This window comes from Piliocolobus tephrosceles, chromosome 4 (genome assembly GCF_002776525.5).
Source record: "Piliocolobus tephrosceles isolate RC106 chromosome 4, ASM277652v3, whole genome shotgun sequence".
Classification (NCBI taxonomy): domain Eukaryota; kingdom Metazoa; phylum Chordata; class Mammalia; order Primates; family Cercopithecidae; genus Piliocolobus; species Piliocolobus tephrosceles.
The window spans coordinates 109,892,344-109,913,023 of NC_045437.1; the positions used below are offsets into that span (position 1 = coordinate 109,892,344).

The 20,680-nt window shown below is 43.6% G+C and overlaps 1 protein-coding gene across 6 annotated transcripts; it reads right to left on the reverse strand.

Moving 5' to 3' along the window:
- Positions 1-337: 337 nt before the first annotated feature.
- Positions 338-13,810, reverse strand: ZFP62 (ZFP62 zinc finger protein). Of its 6 annotated transcripts, none has more exons than XM_031935449.1 (2): positions 13,678-13,810; positions 338-4,221 (listed from the first exon to the last, which is right to left on the reverse strand). In XM_031935449.1, the coding sequence occupies exon 2, from the start codon at positions 4,109-4,111 to the stop codon at positions 1,508-1,510; it is 2,604 nt and encodes an 867-aa protein (XP_031791309.1). In that variant the 5' UTR covers positions 4,112-4,221; positions 13,678-13,810; the 3' UTR covers positions 338-1,507. The 6 variants fall into 6 exon arrangements, with proteins under 6 accessions (XP_031791309.1, XP_031791308.1, XP_023049319.1 ...); XM_031935448.1 differs by lacking the exon at positions 13,678-13,810 and adding an exon at positions 13,354-13,522; XM_023193551.2 differs by lacking the exon at positions 13,678-13,810 and adding an exon at positions 13,358-13,486.
- Between the last annotated feature and the right edge of the window lie 6,870 nt (positions 13,811-20,680).

The window sequence follows — 20,680 nt, forward strand, 5'->3', positions numbered from 1 at the left end:
GTTAACAGCTTCCTACACAGCAGTATTTTATGTTCAATTCTACACGGTCCTGTCAGAGCTGTGTGTGGTGACTGACCACTCACACAACCTACCTGCTCCCATGAGTTAGGATCTAGCCCAGCATGAGGATCACATGGCTCCACTGTGGTCCCCTCAAAATCTATCCTGTGCTCCTCTTAGGGAGGCACCTTCTAACTTCTGGTGAAACCAGCCGAGCTGCTAGCCCTGTGGGATGAGTCCACTGCCCTCTCTGGTTTGGATCTGGTATATAACTTACCCCACAAAGATCTGACACACAAACGGCTCTTGGGTATCCTGCATCTAAACTCACAGCCCGTTTTGATTTAAGGAATTTCTTTATTGGAATTCCACTTTACCTCGCCACAAGGAGCTGGCTTTCATGACAAAGAGAAAGTGAGCCCTGAACAAAGTATTCGTTAACATTTTACAACAGACAATATACACATATACTGCATGACATCTTTACAATAACATATTCCAAACAATCAAACATTTATCAGGATTAAGAAACATTAATTTCCTTCTCTCTAGATGACTGGTACTTAGCTTTTTAGCTTCTGCACTAAGATGCATTCCTTCTCAGCATTTCTATTCATAGGAATCCCTGAATCAATTGTCATGTAAGGTGCAAATTCATGTTGACGGTGTGTTCCATTAGTTACTGAATGTGTCAAAATCCTCTCCACGGTAGAACCTTTTACTGTAGCATAATGTTTGAATACCACTGCCAGGTTATCCCTCATCACAAATTCACTATTATGGGAGTTCATCTGAAACTTTAAAAAAGTTTCATCCATTCAACTAATGTATCACAATAGTATGTTCGTCAATTTGCATTTTTTATGAGTGACTCTCTCCTATCTCCTGTTAGACTTGTAAGTCTATGCTTTCTACTTTTCCTAAAAGGAAATTCAAATTTTGTTTCAGAAGTCATCATCACTGTCCCCTCCCAAACCAATTACATCAAGTTTATACTTAAAGACCACTAATATTAAGTAAATTTATATTCCCTGAAACCTACCTCTCCCTGAATTTGCCTGTTGGAGGCCTTTCTCAGTTTTCCCACTGACCAATGTGTAACTGGGATTCAAAGTTATACCTGAATTTCCTACATTTCTAGTAACAGAATTTACCAAACATGAACTTTCTGATGGTGATTATGTAACTTCTAACTGAAGTCCTTTCCTCATCTGTGTTTTATGTCCAGAAATGTCTACTAATTTTGAAGACATTGCTTCACATTCCATCACTTGGGTAGGTTTTTATCTCAAGTATGGACTATTTTATATCCCGTAAGAGCTGAACTACTTTGATACTGGAGCCTTTCTTGCTCGCTATGATTGAAAATCACATAGAAAGGATTCCTCCCAATCCTCTAGGATGGTTTCATTTACACTGTGTAAATTACAAGCCATGACCCCATACATTCTTACATTCATAAGGTATTTCTTCCATTTGAGTTCAGAGACTTGGTAAGCTCTGCCTGCTACAGAGGCATCCTCATCCTGCTCCCATCCAGGGCATTCCCTCCCTCATAGGTTCTCTTCTGGGATGTGCCACTATAACTTCCCACATATATCACATTTAAAGACTCCTCTCCAGTATGGGTTCTTTTATGCTTGGTGAGATTTGATCGGATATTGAAAGCCTTACCACACTCATTACATCGGTATGGCTTCTTTCCAGTGTGGATCCTTTTGTGCTGGTCAAGGACTGATCTATAATTGAAGGATTTCCCACACTCACAATTATAGGGCTGCTTCCCCTGGTGGACACTTTTATGGTTGATAAGACTTGAGTGTGAGATGTATGCCTTCCCACACTCATCACATTCATAGGGTTTCTCACCTGTGTGGATCCTTTTATGCACTGTGAGGCCTGAGCTGTTCCTGAAGGCCTTCCCACACCTATCACACACATAGGGTTTCTCCCCTGTGTGGACCCTCTTGTGCTGAGAAAGAAGAGAGCTGTAACTGAAAGATTTCCCACACTCGACACACTTGAAGGGTTTCTCTCCAAGATGGACTCTTTTATGGCTTATAAGAGTTCTGCTTGAGAAAAAAGCTTTTCCACATTCATCGCATGGATGGGGTGTCTTGCCAGGGTGGGTACTTTTATGGTTAATAAGGCTAGAGTGTGAGATATAGGCTTTTCCACACACGTCACATTCATAGGGCTTCTCCCCAGTATGGATTCTTTTATGAACTTTAAGGCTTGAGTTGTTTCTGAAGACCTTCTCACACCTGTCACATTCATAGGGTTTCTCTCTAGTGTGGACCCTTTTGTGCTGAGAAAGGAGTGATGTGTAATTAAAAGATTTCTCACACACATCACATTTATAGGGCTTCTCCCCAAGATGAACTTTTTTGTGGTTTATAAGGGTTCGGTATGTGATGAAGGCCTTCTCACACTCATCACACTTAAAGGGCTTCTCCCCAGGGTGGACGCTTTTATGATTTATAAGGCTCGAGAGGGAGATGTACGCTTTCCCGCATTCTTCACATTTGTAAGGTCGCTCCCCAGTGTGGATTCGTTTATGTACTTTAAGGCCGGAATTATTTCTGAAAGCTTTTCCACACTCATCACACCCAAAGGGTTTTTCCCTGGTATGAATCCTTTTATGCTGCTCAAGGGCAGAGCTGTAGTTGAAGGATTTCTCACAATAGCTACATTTATAGGGCTTCTCCCCAAGGTGGATTCCTTTGTGATTTTTAAGGCTAGAGCGTGAGATATAGGCTTTCCCACACACATCACACTTATAGGGTTTTTCCCCAGTATGCAACCTCCTGTGGACTTTGAGGCCTGCATTGTTTCTGAATGTTTTCCCACACACATCACATACATAAGGTCTCTCTCCGGTATGAATAGTTCTATGTTGAAGAAGAAGTGAGTTATAACTAAAGGATTTCCCACACTCCTTACATTCATGGGCTTTCTTCCCAGGGTGAATGCTTTTATGGACTGCGAGGCCTGAGCTATAGCTGAATGCTTTGCCACAGACATCACACTTGTAAGGTTTCTCTCCCGTGTGGATCCTTTTATGCACTATGAGGCCTGAGCTGTTCCTGAAAGCCTTCCCACATTCATCACATTCATAAGGTTTCTCTCCAGTGTGGATGACTTTATGCTGAATGAGAAGAGAGCTATAATTAAAAGATTTCTCACACTCATCACATTTATAGGGTTTATCTCCAAAGTGGATGCTTTTATGGTTGAGGAGTGTTCTACAAGTAATGAAGGCCTTCCCACACTCATCACATTCGTAAGGTTTCTCGCCCGTGTGGATCCTTTTGTGGACCCTGAGGCCAGAGCTGTTACTGAAGGTTTTCCCACAGATGTCGCACTCATAGGGCTTCTCCCCCGTGTGGATCCTTTTGTGGACTCTGAGCCCAGAGCTGTTCCTGAAGGCCTTCCCACACTCACCGCATTCATAGGGCTTCTCCCCAGTGTGGATCCTTTTATGCTGGTCCAGAACAGAGCTATAATTGAAGGATTTTCCACATTCATCGCATTTGCAGTTCTTCTCCCCAGAATGGGTGCTTTTGTGGTTTATGAGGCTGGAGTAGGACATGTAGGCTTTCCCACATTCCTCACACGTGTACGGCTTCTCCCCAGTGTGGATCCGTTTGTGGACCCGAAGGCTGGAGCTGCTTCGGAAAGTCCCTCCACAGTCATCACATTCATAGCGCTTCTCCCCAGTGTGCATAATTTTATGTTGAACGAGGCGGGAGTTATATTTGAAGGATTTCCCACATTCATCACATTTATGTAATTTCTTAATAGCACTGGTTTTCTGCTGTAGACTAGGGTGGGAGGTTCCATTAATGTTCTCCACACATTTGCCTTGCTCACTGCCTCTCTGTCCTACAGGCATAGTCTGGTGTGTGATATGTTGTGGGCTCAGATGCAAGCTCTTCTCAGATGCCTCACCTTCCTGTTCTGTCTTTATATTTGCTGCACTCTTGGCTGTGCTGATTGCTTCCCTGATGCTGCTTTTGTCTTCCTTCATCCTGTTTTCCACAGGCTTTTCCTGCTGACTCTCTACCTTGCTATCCCAAACACATGTGTCACCAACCTTAGACTCAGGCATAGTATCCCTGTGAAGACCTTCCACTTTCGGCCACTTAGATTCTGTATTTCCAGCATTTGCATATTCTTCAGTTGGTTCCTCATCCTGAGTGCTCGTCTTCAAATGTGACACTAAACCAAGAAAATGAAAAGGACACCTGTTCACTCTCTTTAAAAACAAACAAACAAACAAACAAACAAACTGGAATAACAACAAAGTTTGCTCACTCAACTGACAAACACCGACAACACACTGTGTGATAAGTACCATGTACTGTTTTTTAAGTACTAGGGATACAACAATGAATATGACAAAATTTCTGCCCCTGTGGAACTAATGTTAAAATGCTAGAGCCCTGGGTTTTCAATGGAACAATGAGCTTTTTTATTCTTGCGTAACAGCTTAGCGTTGGGCAAGGTGAAATGATTCACAGAACCATGGGCAACACCAGTCAGTTTTTAAACAATGTCATCCAGTCATGGAAAAACAAACAAGAGGGCAGAAGAAATCTGAGGAACAGAAGCAGAAAAATTCCTAAGTAGGACAAAAGTTAGGCGAAACTTTTTTTTATCGTGAAAAGTTAGACAAAATCAGCAGAGGACAGACAACACTAAAGAGAAAAAATCAGTACCTGGGGAGGGATATCAGGGAGAAGGCTATGAAACCATGAAGACAGTTACTGCAGAGATGAGAAAGAAGGCAACCTGCATATTACATATTAAAATATACTATTAAACCTCTATAATTGAAATAGTGTGGTCCTGGTACATAGACAGGCAGAGGGAATAGAACAGGAAGTCCAGACATTGTCCCAGGTAGACACAGAAATTAATGATAAAGATGATATCTGCCATTACTGGAGAAAAGATGGTCCTTTTAATAGTGTTGTAACAACTATGAAGCCATATGGAAAAAGATAAAATCAGGGCCGGGTACGGTGGCTCACACCTGTGATCCCACCAAAATCAGGGCCGGGTGCGGTGGCTCACACCTGTAATCCCACCAAAATCAGGGCCGGGTGCAGTGGCTCACACCTGTAATCCCACCACTCTGGGAAGCTGAGGCGGGCGGGTCACGAGGTGAAGAGATTGAGACCACCCTGGCCAACATGGTGAAGCCTTGTCTCTAGTAAAAATACAAAAATTAGCCAGGCGTGGTGGCGTGCACCTGTAATCCCAGCTACATGGGAGGCTGAGGCAGAAGAATCACTTGAACCCGGGAAGCAGAGGTTGCAGTGAGCCGAGATTGTTCCACTGCACTCCAGCCTGGAGACAGAGGGAGACTCCATCTCAAAAAAAAAAAGGAAAAAGATATAATTAGATCCCATTCTTCACACCACACACACACAAATAAACTCCGTATGGAACAGAGCTCTAAATATAAAAAAGCTGTACAAATGCTAGAAAACATGGGTAAATGCCTCCATGACTTGAGTATAGAGAAAGTTTTCTAACAATGACTCATATGCAACAAAAGACTGATATGTTTTCAAAAACTGAAGAAAAATAAACTAAAAATCATGCAGGTAAACAGGCAAAAAGATAAACAGACAATTCTTTTAAATGGTCCTTAAATATTCAACTTGATTCATAATAAGAGAAAGGCAAGTAAGAACTACCGTAAAACACCACTTCTCACCTGTCACATTAGCAAATGTTCAGAGCTTGACAATACACTGTTGACAAGGCTGTGGAGGAAACAGGCACTCTCATACACTGCTGGGAATGCAAACTGGCACAGCCCCTTTTAAGGGGAATTTGCCAATATCTAACAAAACCATATATGCATTTACCCAGAAATCCTACTTTATGAATTTATAAGGAGGATACCCCTCCAAAAAATATAAAAAACATACGTGCGCAGAGTGATGATTCATTATAGCATTATTCGTAACTGCAAAATCTGGAAACCTACGTAAATCTCCAAGCACAGAAGACTGGTTAAATAAACTGGCACATATGCACGATGGAGTTCTAAAAAAGGATGAGGAGCATTTCTGAACCGATATGGAGCAATTTGTATATCCTAAAGTCAAAAGGTCAAAGTGAAAAAGAGTAATATACATGCTATGTTTTGTGTAGGAAAGAAAACAGGAAAACAAGCACGTGTGTGTTTCTCTTTATAGCAATGATAAACCAGAAAACAGTGAGGTTCATTGCCTACACGGGAGGAGTGTGGAGAATGGAGCGGAAGGATGAGGGAAAGAGAGAGACTGAGTATACAGCCTTTTTAATAGTTTTTACTATACAAAATACATGATAATATTCTACATATTCAAAGAATAAAATTAAACATCAAGAGGATAGGAAAGGGGAAAAACTGCTAAAACAGAAAACAAATCAACCTACTTGCATTTCACATGAATACCACAATCGCAGGAAGAGAACAAACAAAAAGGAAACATAGAACTAATCCAGGCAACTTAGAACCATATTTGACTACCTAAGTACATTCAGTCTGGGGAAAGCTGGAGGCGGGGCAGGGGCACTGGCAGTGGCAGTGGGAAGGGGTACAAGCAATTCAACTGTTAGCAGGTTTTCTGCAGAGGTATGAACAGCAATTCTGAAACAACTTTAGATGTATTAAGAACTTGAGTAAATGTGTTGATTTTGTTGGGCTCAGGGCTCTCCTAAAGAAAGGGATATAAAAATAAGGAATAGAGGAAGGCAAAAATGAATCTTGGGATGAATTCAAAGTACTGGTGTGAACTTACGATTTCTAAATCACATATATGTGCACGCATGTATATTCAAGTCCATATAGCTGTATGCATATATCTGCATATACTTCCTAGTTCTGTTTGCTGAAAGCCCAAAACACAAAAACACTCCGGTGGTAATGAGCACATCCAGTACCCTCATTCTGGGTCTCTATTACCATTGCTTACTGACAGGAACCACAGCTTCTCAAAGAAATGGCTGATTTCAGGCTGAGAGCAGGAAACATACAAGAAGAGCATCATGTTACACCAGCAAGTAAAGAGAGGCTCAAAAACAGGGTAGGGACATGCTGCAAGACCCAGCTTGCACATCCAGTGTTCAAGCACCATAATAACTTTAGGCACCATAATAACTAAGTATAGTGATACATGATAAACCACTGAAGGTAGGCTTTCATGAGTCTACACAGGTACAAACAGGATAGAAAGGGAGGCCTCTTGCTTACAGCAGAATGTGAATGCTGGTTGATAAACGTAGAAGGTATACCAGAATTGGAAAAATCAGCATTCTGCAACTATCAGAGTAAAGACTGGATCAGGAGAGAATCATCAATGAATTCTACGTCTAAGAGGAAATTCTGACAAGGAGCAGGATATCTGCATGGTCTTAAACATTTATAATGCTTAAGTTATTTACAAGGGGGAAAAATGCAAGAGTGGAGAGACAATGCCTTGGCCAGGTATTCTAATTTAACACCTCCAGTGGGGCAGACGGACATAATATGCTTTTAGTAGGGAGAAGGACACATCACCTGTGAGAATGCATTACCTGAACTGAATCAGCAGGTAAACCCAAAATGAAAACTGTTTTCTACTAAAATGGAGGGTGGAGAGAAGAGGGGGGACTATACTTTTCAAATACATCATTTTCATAAAAGACGAAGAGCTGTAGAAATGTTCCAGATTAAAGAAGGCTAAAGAGATCTGACCACTAGATTAAATTCCTGACCTTGACTGGATCTGCAGTGGAGGGAAAATTGTGATAGAAACAATTACATCGCTGACAAAGGTGGAATATGGATGGTAGACTAGGTAAAAGCAGTATCAACTTCAAACTGACTCAATTTGAAAACTGTACTGTAGTTATCTAGGAGGCTATCCCAATCCTTGGGAAATACACTGAAGTATTTAGGGATAAAGGGCCATGATGTACATAACCTACCTACAAAAGGTTTAGAAAAATACTTGCATGTATGAAAGAGAGAGCAAGAGGACAAAATGAAGTCAAATGTTAACTGCAGGTAAATCTGAGTAATGGGTATCTTTCTACTGTTCGTATTCTTGAATTTTTCTGTGCATTTAAAATTATTACCAAACAAAAAGTTTTCAAAATGTCAGAAGGCAATTTGTTTCCTCTTCTACACCTTCCCCTCCAGGTACTGCTTCACCATCCTACTGCCTGTTGCATCTGGAAAAGTGGTCTTCACATCCCACTCCCACTTCCCTCATGCCTCATTTCTTCCACTCAGACCCCACTGCATTAGCTTCTTCAGGGTGGTGCTTGCCCTCCGGGCTGCTGCCCCCTGGATGTTTCCGGCCCCTCCTTCCACCATGAGCCTTTCCTCTTCTGGCTCCCCATACTCCCCTGGGAGTCCTCATTGCTCCCAGCACTCCCACACACCGTCTCAAGTCCTCATCTCTGCCCAAGATCCCTCTCAATTACAGACCCTCATATCCACCGCGCCCCCCCACCCTTTGCCTGAATCAGAAGTGGGCTATTTCCCTTGGCCACATCCAAAACAGCCCCGAGGACCGCTGATTCTATTGCCTGAGTAGTTCTGAAGCTCCCACCCCTATCCCCCACCTGCTTCTTACTGCTAAGGCCTTAGTTTAAGCCTTCTAAATTCTCTTCTGGACTACTGCCATTGTTTCTCGACCTTCACTCTTATCCCTGCCCAATTCTTTCTCCAACCACTGTCAAGTTTTTGTAAAATGCACACCTAGTCACTGGGCAGTGCCAAGTTCTCCCTGGCTACTTACTGTGGCACCTAAAGCCTTCTGCACCAGTCGCCTGTGCAACTGTCACCCCTCACTGCCACTCCACTTACTGATTCTCAGTCTGATCTTTCCTCCTTTGTTTCTTCGACAAGTGGATTATAAGTTTTCTTCCAGTCCTCTGGGAGTCCATGTTAGACTGGCTGCTGACTGGCCTGGTCTGCCTAAAATCACAGACACATTGCCACTTATCTCTCTAACCTAGGTGCAGGCCAGGGGCCTCCCTGTTCTGGCTCTGCTTAAACCCCTCTGTTTGGGTTGGAGGCACAATGTCCCGTCATCTGATGTAGTTCATCCAATTCTCTTCTTGCGTGAAATCAAGATGGATTAATATAAACATGAATCTTCACTGAAAATACATGGCTTGAAATGAAATCTGTATTAATCAATACTAAGATCCATCAGAAACAGGCAGAAAAGCAACCAGACAGCACTAGAGCACACGCTGCTAAAATACAAAGACAACACAAACAATGTAACATATAAGGATAATGAAGTTATCCTTATAAACAATACTGAAGGTGCATTCCAGTGTATCAGTTCTTTCTGAGGCTAATTGTTGCGCAAGGAACTTAGACTATTATCTGTATCCTGTTTGTTTTCCAGGCCCTGGGCTATTCCTATCCAAAGAGATGGATATGACAAGGCCCTGCCATCAAGGCGCCTGCAGACTCGTAAGAGAGTCTGGTAGAAAAACAACCACGTGATAAAAATGACAGAGTCTCGCTCTGTCGCCCAGGCTGGAGTGCAGTGGCACGATCTACGCTCACTGCAAGCTCCACCTCCCAGGTTCACGCCATTCTCCTGCCTCAGCCTCCCAAGTAGCTGGGACTACAGGTGCCACCACCACACCCGGCTAATTTTTTGTATTTTTAGTAGAGACGGGGTTTCACTGCGTTAGCCAGAATGGTCTCGAGCTCCTGACTTTGTGATCTGCCCACCTCGGCCTCCCAAAGTGCTAGGATTGCAGGCGTGAGCCACCGCACCCAGACCCTTTTTAAAAATTATTTATTTTCTTTTTTTGAGGTGGAATCTTGCTCTGTCGCCCAGGCTGGAGTACAGTGGCTCCCTGCAAGCTCCGCCTCCTGGGTTCACACCATTCTTCTGCCTCAGCCTCCTGAGTAGCTGAGTCTACAGGCGCCCGCCACTACACCCAGCTAATTTTTTGTATTTTTAGTAGAGATAGGGTTTCACTGCGTTAGCCAGGATGGTCTCGATCTCCTGACCTCATAATCTGCCCACCTCAGCCTCCCAAAGTGCTGGGATTACAGGCATGAGCCACTGTACCCAGACTTTTTTTTTTTTTTTTTTAATCAGACTGAAGTCTGGAGTGAAATGGCATGGTATCTGGAATTTGCTTTAAAATATTTCAATCAAGAAAAACTGAAAAGGGAAAAGTTAAACAGTAGAATCCTGATAATTGCTGAACCCAAGTGATGGGTATATGGAAGGTCATAAGAAAAAACTTTAGGCCGGGCACAGTGGCTCACGCCTATAATCACGCCTATAAACTTTTGGAGGCTGAGGCAGGCGGGTCACCTGAGGTCAGGAGTTTGAGACCAGCCTGGCCAACATGGTCAAACCCCGTCTCTACTAAAACAAACAAACAAAAAGCAAAGAAAATTAGCTGGGTGTGGTGGTGGGCGCCTGTATGTCTGTCTCAAAAAAAAAGAAAAAAATTTTAAAAAGAAAGATCAGGCAAGGTACCGTGGCTCACACCTGTACTCTCAGCACTTTGGGAGGCTGAGGCAAACAGATCACTTGAGGCTAGGAGTTCAAGACCAGCCTGGCCAAGGAGGCGAATCCTTGTCTCTACTAAAAACACAAAAATTAGCCAAGTGTGGTGGTGCACACTTGTAGTTCCAGCTACTTGACTTGGGAGGGTGAGGCACAAGAATCGCCTGAACCTGGGAGGCGGAGGTTGCAGTGAGCCAAGATAGCGCCATTGCATTCCAGCCTAGGTGACACAGCGAGACTCTGTCTCAAAAAAAGAAAAGAAAGATGACTCATACTAGTTGCAGTGGGAGAATGGATTGAGGCGAGACAGGACTGAGTCCTGGAGTTCCAGGAATAAGTCACTATAATCCAATCAAGACTGATGTGGTGGCTAAGTCATGTGTCCCCTATGACACAAGTAAGGAATTCCCCCCAAAACACAATTTGTCCATAGAAAGACCCAGAAACTTTTGAATTTCTTAAAAGTTCTAAAGGCGGAATGGGCAGGCCCTTTCTAACCAGTTTTCAACACGTAGCATGACTCTAATAGCCTGGTTACATCAGTCAAAAGTGTCAGACATAGAATGCCATCCACTCCTTCCAAACTAACAACCTCTGGATACTTCTGTGCTTCTTGTTCATGGTCTATCGCCAAGGCCTAGAAAAGTGAATGCAAACAGTTAAGAACCTGCCCTAAATTCTTGCTGTCTCTGCCTCCAAGACTCAGGAGCCACTTTTCAAGAGCCTAGACAACTTGTAAGACAGGAACTGTGGCCTGCTCTGGCTGAAAATTCCTTCCTATCAGCAGATTGCAATTAGCCTGGAACTACTTTGAATTTGCAGAGTCCAACCATATTCCACAAGACAATTTTACCACCTCAAGGTTCACGCGTGGATTCTATACCTTAAGTTCTTGGAGACTATATTTGATTTGGAGATGACCAAAGAAAGGAAAAAAGACAAGAGAAAGTGACCACAAAATGCTTATCAACCCAGAAGAAAGAGTACCTAGGAGGGGGAAAATGTGCAAAGGAAAGATGGGACTAAGGAATAGAGAAGTGATATGCAGATGAGAAGAGAATATGGTTTGTGTTCTAGCTATTGTTGCATTTGTCTTATGAATGTTAGGAATGTAGATGGTTAATGTGAGTTGGTTCTATTGCTTAAATATAGAAATAAGAATGAAAGCTGATTTTTCCTTAAAGTAAAAATCTAAAGTAGAACATTCTCAAACCAAGTAGTGGAGAAGAGATTTCTAGGCAGCAGGTGAGCAAAGGAGATACTAAAAGGGAGGCTGATTTTCTGAATTAAACCTGGCAGGGACTGGCTTGGAGTCACTGACATAGTCTGTTAGGCTAGTGTAACACTAAATAGAGTGACAAGTCTCAGGAGGGAAGGACTACTTAAGTCTTATTTGTTCTTCAAACACTCTACATCAGTGATTTTGATAATGACTTGTCATATGTAACAATCTGCCAATAACTGGTTGAGTTAATGTAAAAAAAGAATTTTCTAACGGCTGTGAGGTTTCTTCTTTAAAAATCCTTGCCCTAATACACTGTATTGAGTATACCATTGTTTGAAATAACGAAAAATTGGAGACAACCCAAATGCCCCCGAATAGATCGAAGAAAGGACAGAACACCGAGAACATCCAAACAATGGCCCATCCAATACTTACCACAGCTCTGTAAAACAAAACAGAACAAAACTTCTGCGTTCTGATATGTAGAGACCGGTAAGGTAAAGTGAAAGAATTAAGGGGTTAGAAGGATTTCTATCACCTGTGTGATAAAAGCGGTCACTAACCAGTGATATTCGCCAGTACTTGCAGAAAGAAATTCGGAAAAGATACAAAGGAACAAATGACCTAAGAGGGTAGGGCCTAGGAAGATAGCTAAGAGGGATGGAGGAAATCTTTCACTGGTAACTTTTTATATTTTTAATATCTCAGCCATATGAATGTATTACATATTTCATATATTTTTTTTAAAGCCTTGGGCTTTCACAAAGAAATGCTCCTGCTGGCCAACTACTTTAAACGTCTTAGAGCAGCACACCCAGCCCTGGCATTCCCCAGTGATCTTTTCCGTCCCCCGCCCGGGTTCCCGCAGGCTGTGCCCCTGGGTCTAAGAAACTCCTCGACTTTCCTCTCCCTCCCTAGTTAACTCCTTTTCTGCTTGCAGGAACCCGCGGCAGGTCGCCTCCTCCCGGTGCACCCGTCTGGATGCAGGTGCGCTTCCCCAGGTGAGGGCCAGGACGCGCCTCCGGGGTCTCCATTCACCCTGCAGCAGGAGCTTATCATCATCACTCACGGATCAAAACAAAAAGGTGTGTGTGTGGGGGGAGAAGGTCGAATCAGATCACCCCTAGAGGTCTCTCTGCCCTCGCCATCACTCTCAAGTCCTAGAGTACCAAACTGAACTACAGAGGGAGCACGAAATGGTGGGTATTTTGAAGCGCTAATTTTTAGGAATCCCCTCCCATCCAAGACAGGGATGAATAGTTGCGGAACACCGGAGCGGGGCCCTGGCCCTTCTCGGAACACTGAGCACACCTAACATGACGCTGGTCCGTTCAGAGGTCGCAGTTGTGGCCCACAGGGAGCCCAGTCTGTTCCAGGGGCGCGCCCTGCACCCCTCTGCCTGCCCGAAGTCCTCCCTCCCCTCCCCTCCGCTCCCCAGGAACGCGCCTACTGAGATCTGTGCAGGGAGGGGGCATGCTTACTCCCAGATCCCGCCCGAGACCCGCGGGGCAGCCAAGACTCGGCCAAAAAGGGAAGGGCGTGGCAGGCGAGGGCCGGGGGCGGGAGCGCGGGCAGCCGCGGACTCACGTACTGGCTGTGGCGGCGCCGCGGGAGCCCGGCCGCCAGCGGGACAAAAGCGCGGACCGCACGGCCGGAAGAACCCGCGCCGGCCCTGGGGCACTTCCGCGCCCTCTCTGGGACGCTGGAGGACTGACTCGATGGTCCGGCCGCCCGCGCCGGCGGGAGGGAGGGGAGCGCCTTCCTCGGCTATTTATTGAGTGCCAGCGGCAGGGCGCGCGCTCGGGGCGCGGCCAGGAGACCGTGGGCGGGGCTTCCTGTTTCCGTGCATTTTACCTTCGGGGGTGGTTGGGGGAGGGGCACAGGTAATAAAGTAAATACCTGCCTACCCACCTGCAGGTGTTCCTGAACACGTGATTAGTTGCCAGGTGGGTGCGGGGACGTTCCTGGAAGGGGGGGCCTGGCGGGAAATGGGGAATCCGGGAGGGGCGCAGGACACCGCTGGGCTGGGGACCCATTGCCTTCCCAGCTGGTTGGAGGCTGGCCCGAGAGCACCAGCCCTTCCTGGTCGTCAGCACCAGAAGCGCCCCCAGCTGGGCACTGGGGATACGGAGAGGGGGCGGTCCCTGGGACCGGGCCACACTCCCACCCGGGGCGCCAGCTTGGCAGCGACCTCGCCCCCCGCCCACCCCACCCCCGGTGTCGGCTTCCAAATCTAGGGCCTAAAATGAATTTGAAGACATTTTTTTTAAATTAATTTTTGTGGGTACATAGTAGGTGTCCCTATTTGTCGAGTACGTGAGATATCTTGATACAGACAGCAATGCAACGCGTAATAGTCATATCAGGGTTAACGGAGTATCCATCACTTCAAGCATTTATCCTTTGTGTTATAAGCAATCAAATTATATTCTTAGTTATTTTAAAATATACAACTAAGTTATTGGCTATAGTCAGCCTTTTTTAAAAACAGCAACATCTAAATATTTTTCATATTAAGTTTAAATAATTGCAAAGGGTATATTTTGGCATGCTGTTAATATTAAAAACAACAAAGTTGCTTTATTCTTTCAAGGGTATCCAATGGAATCTAAATCCCTGAAGATTTGGTATTATCCACTTTTAACACTCATAAGTTTTACATCTTTTAGGGTTTTTTTCCTTGAACTTTTATGTTCCTCACCGGCTTTTTATTCTACTGTAAAAATATTTTCACTCTATGTGCCTCATTGAATTTTATCCTAGTGTATAATTTTATCCTAGTGTATCTGACACCGTGCCTGTCAGATACTAGTGTAAAATAGTTTTATGCATTAAGTTTTATTGTTTATTGTTTACCCTAGCATATATCTCTGTAACGAATTAGATTACACTTTTTTCCCTCTTAGGGTTAATTATTTTCTGAATTATTAGCAAAATTATATATATATATCAAAATGTTTACTGTTAATTCTTAGACAAAAAGTGAAATGCTTTGGAAGCACAACACAACTTGTAATGAGATGGATTTTGTTTTACAGCTCAAATTATATTATTTGAATGAATTTTACATATTGCTGGGGTGAGCCGGTGTTTGGCATCAGCTGGACGCCTATTTTTGGTTTTCATACACGTAGGTGCTGAGACACAGTGTTCACTTAAGTAGAGGGAATGGGCGTTTCATTGTAGCACTAAGCCCTTGACCGCATTTGGGCTTCACGCCACAACCCCAGCCACAACCCCACCCACCTCAAAGAAAGTCTGGGCGAGTTAACAGGCAGCAGCGACTTTTAAGGAGGAGCAGAGCCCCAGGCCCAGGCCTGCAGCTTTAGGTGAGAGCACCAGGGCCAGTAGAGGATTGGGAGGTGATTCCCCTAGAGCTTCCCCCAAAGGACAGCGAGACGCAGGCAGCTGTTGAACCCTTGAAATGTGGGCAGTGCTGCTGAGGATCTGAATTTTTAATTACATTTAATTTAAATAGCCACATGTGGCTATGGCCACCTTATTGGCTAGCACAGCTCTAGAAGGAGCTTTGGGTGGTCCTCACAGGCCTCCAGAATTAAAGCTGCCCCTAAAGGTTCATGGTAGTCAAAGCCTGGGTTTTTACCTCTAGGCAGCAAGACAGAAAAATGTTCACATCCAGGTTGGAACACTTTGCTCAATGAAAGGTGGTATGTGTGTGGAAGGGATTATGGGAAACCCACATAAATCATCTTAAGTCAGATGCTTTTTATTTTATCATATTGTTTGTTTTGAGACAAGCTCTCACTTTGTTGCCCAGGCTGGAGTGGTGTGGCACGATCATGGCTCACTGCAGCCTCGACCTCCCAGGCTCAAGTGATCCTCCTACCACAGCCTCCCAAGTAGCTGGGACTACAAGTGCATGCCACCACAGCCCCACTAATTTTTGTATTTTTTGTAGAGATGGGCCCTCACTATGTTGCCCAGGCTGGCCTCAAACTGCTGGGCTCAAGTGATCCATCTGTGTTGGCCTCCGGAAGTATTAGAAGTACAGGCGTGAGGCCGGGCGCGATGGCTCAAGCCTGTAATCCCAGCACTTTGGGAGGCCGAGACGGGCGGATCACGAGGTCAGGAGATCGAGACCATCCTGGCTAACACGGTGAAACCCCGTCTTTACTAAAAATACAAAAAACTAGCCAGGCGAGGTGACGGGCGCCTGTAGTCCGAGCTACTCGGGCGGCCGAGGCAGGAGAATGGCGTGAACCCGGGAGGCGGAGCTTGCAGTGAGCCGAGATTGCACCACTCACTCCAGCCTGCGCGACAGAGCCAGACTCCGTCTCAAAAAAAAAAAAAAAAAAAAGAGTTACAGGCGTGAACCACCGTGCCTGTCGGATACTTTTTATTTTAGATAATTTTTCCTCCTTGAGTCTTGTTATGTTGCAGGCACCTTTCATTTGAACTGTGTCTACATAACACACACAGACACACATACACACAGACACAGGACACACACTTGCCTAACACCTGTCTTTTAGGGATATCTACAGGTCAGAGCTGAGTTCAGTGGGGCAGTCACTATTATGTAGCTTATGGTAGTGTGAATTGAGATGTGCTGTAAATGTAAAATCCACACCACATTTCTAAGACTTTGTAGGAAAGGAGAATGTAAACTGTCTTATTAATAATTTTTTAATGTTGATTACATGCTGAAATAATATTTTGAGTATATTGGGGTAGATCAAATACATGGTTACAATGAATTTTACCTGTTCCTTTCTACTTTAAATGCATCTACTAGAAGATCAGAAGCCACATACATGGCTCACATTACTTTTCCATTGAACAGCACTGCTCTAGGAGGCCAACAGGTGCAGCTATGAGGTTGTCTGGGTTTGCTTTTGCTTTGGGGGCTCATCTACCTCCCTTTGGAGTGGTTTAAGTACAAACTAATGTTGAGCTGTGCCCATAGGGCTTAATTCCCACTCTCTGTGTAGCCACTGAATTTGGTCACAGATTTATTTGTTTTTGTTTTTTTTAGAGACAGGGTCTTGCTCTGTCACCCAGGATGGAGTGCAGTGGTGTCATCACATAGCTCACTGCAACCTCAATCTCCTGGGCTCAATCAATCCTCCTGCTTCAGCCTCCTGAGTAGCTAGGACTGTAAGTGTGCACCACTAGATCCAGATTAATTTTTTTTTTTTTTTTTAGACGGAGTCTCACTTTGTTGCTCAGGCTGGAGTGCAGTGGCACGACCTCGACTCAGTGCACCCTCCGTTTCCCAGGTTCAAGCAGTTCTCCTGCCTCAGCCTCCTGAGTAGCTGGGATTACAGGCACCCACCACCATACCCGGCTAATGTTCGTATTTTAGTAGAGATGAGATTTCACCATGTTGGCCAGGCTGGTCTCAAACTCCTGACCTCAGGTGATCTGCCCACCTCGGCCTTCTAAAGTGCTGGGATTACAGGCATGAGCCACTGCTCCCGGCCTCATATTAATTTTTTAATTTTTTTGGAGCTGTAGGGTCTTGCTGTGTTGACCAGGCTGGTCTCAAATTCCTGGGCCTCAAGTGATCCTCCCACCTTGGCTTCCAAAAGTGCTGAGATTACAGATGTGAACCACCATGCCCAACTGCAAATTTATTTTAAAATAAAATCTCTCCTCCTACTGTACCATAATATCACTTCATTATGTTAAATCTGGAAAACAGAAAAATTATCCTTAATTTAGTAAACTTTATTTCTTTTTTTTTTAACGTGGAGTTTTTGCTCCTGTTCCCCGGGCTGAAGTGCAGTGGCACGATCTCAGCTCGCTGCAACCTCCCCCTCCCAGGTTCAAGGGATTCTCCTGCCTCAGCCTCCTGAGTAGCTGGGATTACAGCACCCGCCACCATGCCCAGCTAAGTTTTTGTATTTTTAGTAGAGATGGGGTTTCATCATGTTGGCCAGGCTGGTCTTGATTTCCTGACCTCAGGTGATTCACCCGCCTCAGCCTCCCAGAGTGCTGGAATTACAGGCGTGAGCTACCACGCCCAGCCTAAACTTTCATTTTTTAAAAAAATAGAGACAAGGTCTTACTATGTTGCCCAGGCTGGTCTTGAACTCCTGAGCTCAGATGATCCCCCTGCCTCGGCCTCCCAAAGTGTTGGGATTACAAGCATGTGCCACCACACCCAGCCCATAATTTAGTAAATTTTCTTACTTAGTAAACTTTAGCTTAGTAAACTTTTTTTGTCACCAATTTGTGAGTGTTTTTCAGATAGTGTCATAATCATACTATATCTGTATTTTTATATAGCATTTTTACAAATAATATTATGCATTAGCATTTTTCATGTTTTTACTCTTTGTGATATTCCATTAAACTACAGTCTCCTTAACTATTCTGCGTGACTCACTGAGGTTTTTTCCTAAGTATGTCTTTTTAAAAAAATAAATTAGTGTTGTTTTAGATAGTGGCGTGCATAACGCTTTCATCGTATTTTCCTTGGAATAATTGACAAGAAGAGGAATCACTGGTTCAATAGACAAAACATTTTTAAGAGTCTTAAGAACAATAGAGAATTAGAAACACTAATAAGCTTAGTAGATAAACACTGGAAGCAATCAGAGTAAAGAACTAGACAAGGTCGTTACCCATCACTATTATTTCCCATTGCAGCTGGATTAAACAAAGAAAAAAGAAATCAGAATATAAACATTGGAACGCAGAGGTGTAATTGTCTTATTTGCAGTTAAGATTTCATTTTTGGAAAACACAAGAATTAAAAAAACTAGAATAAACGAGAATGCTGTAAGATGTGTAGTTTCAAAATTAACATACAGAAATCAAGTTTCCTTATATAGAAACCACAGTTGGAATAATGGAAGGAAAGACTACATTTACAACTGAAACAAGTAAGACCAAATGCCCAGGAATTCACAACTCACGTGCAAGACCCCTATGAAGAAAATTTACAGTGCTCCTGGGGGCATAGAGGATGAACTAAACTTATGGAAAGATTCTTGGATGTTCCATTCACATGAATGGATACACTTGATATCAGAATAGTCATTTCCTGTAAATTATAATTGTCATGATCCCAATAAAAGCAATAGAATCTTTGGCAACACACAATTGATTCTAAAGTTCACAAGGACAAATTAACAGGCTCTTGCTTGTTTCTAGTCAGAAAATGCCTATAAAAGTATGAATGATGCAAGGCACTGTTAAAGCACATTAATAATTAAGCTGGTATAATTCTGAGACATACATATAAAGTCTAGAAATAGACCTAAACAGTCATGGGTATTAGGCATCTGGTGAAGCTAGCATTTCAAACTAGTGGCAAAGACAGAGCAGGGACAGCTGGAAGTATTGGGGAAAAAATGAAGTTGGATTCAAACCGCAGCCCTTACACCAGGACCAATGCCAGGTGTATCCAAGACTTAAATGTGAAATGCACACACTAACCGTCATGGCGGCTGCTCCCACTTCCGTAAAATTTTACAAAGAAAAAAAAAAAAACAGCAGCAGGAGATTTCTTTGCTCATATTGGACTGAGGGAGGGTTTTTGTTTTCTTTCTTTCCTTTTTACCATAACGCAAAATCCAAAAACTGTAAAAGTAAAGATAGATCCATTCAAATACATAAAAATAAAATACTTTCGTGTGGCAAAACCACTACAAGAAAAGTAAAAAAAATCAAATGACTAACTGGGAAAAAATATTTACATGTTACATCACAAAGGGCAAATTTCCCTGATACACAGAGCTTCTCCAAAATTGAAAAGATGAACAACCCAGTGGAAAAATGGGCTCACAGAAAAGCTTATACAAATGATTAAAAAAAAAAAAATGCAAGTCCAAACTACATGGAAACACAATCTTTCTCTTATTAGAATGGCAAAGATCCTAAGTTTGATCCACGCTATGGACGGCATGGGGGGGAAAGCATTCTTCCGCCCTGCTGGTGGAGTGTTGACGGACCCCACCTCCAGGGAAGGCAGCATGCAGTATGGATGGACATGCATGTACTCTTTGCTGCAGCAGTTCTCCTCTAGAAATCTGCCCTGCTGGTATAGTCACACACTCATGAAATGGTGTGTGAAAAGGTTATTCACAGTAGCGTTTCTAAAGTAAAAGATGGAGAAAACTGAAAGGTTCAAACTAAAGAAATGATTACATAAATTATTGTACATTCACAGGTATTAGGTTGCCAGGGCTGCTGTAACAAAGTACCCCACACAATGTGGCTTAAATAGGAGAACGTTATTGTCTCACAGTTTTGGAGGCTGGATGTCTGAGATCAAGGTATCAGCAAGGTTGGTTCTTTCTGAGGCTGTGAGGGAGAATCTGTTCCACGTTTTGTGCCTAGCTGCTGGTGGTTTGATGGAAATCCTTGGTGTTCCTTGGCTTGTGGACACATCACCCAATCTCTGCCTTTATCTTCACACCACGTTCTCACTGCGTGCATGCGTATGTACAAATTTCCCCCTTTTTAAAGGAGACCAGTTATATTGGATTAGGGCCCACGCCAGCATGACCTCGACTTAACTAAAAACATCTGCGATGACTCTGTTTCCAAATAAGGTCACATTAGGAAGTATCTGGGGTTAGGACTTCAACATATGAATTTTGGGGGAACACAGTTCAACCCATAAGAGCATGCAATGTACTACTTTCAGCCATATAAAAGGAAGAGGGGCCTCTTTATAAAATGGTATGGGAAAATCTTCAAGATGTATATTAAGTAAAGAAATCAATGTGCCAAGCTATAATATGTTATAATTTGCACAAGAAAGGGTGAAATGAATGTGTACATATTTGTGTATGTTCATAAAAATATTCCTGAAAGTTTGCACCAGAAACCACCAACCTGGGCTGTCTGTGAGGAGGTACCTGGGTTGCTGGAAGAGAAGGGTGGGAAGGAGAATTTTCAGTGCATATCGTTTTTATACTCCTTGCATTTTGAACCACAA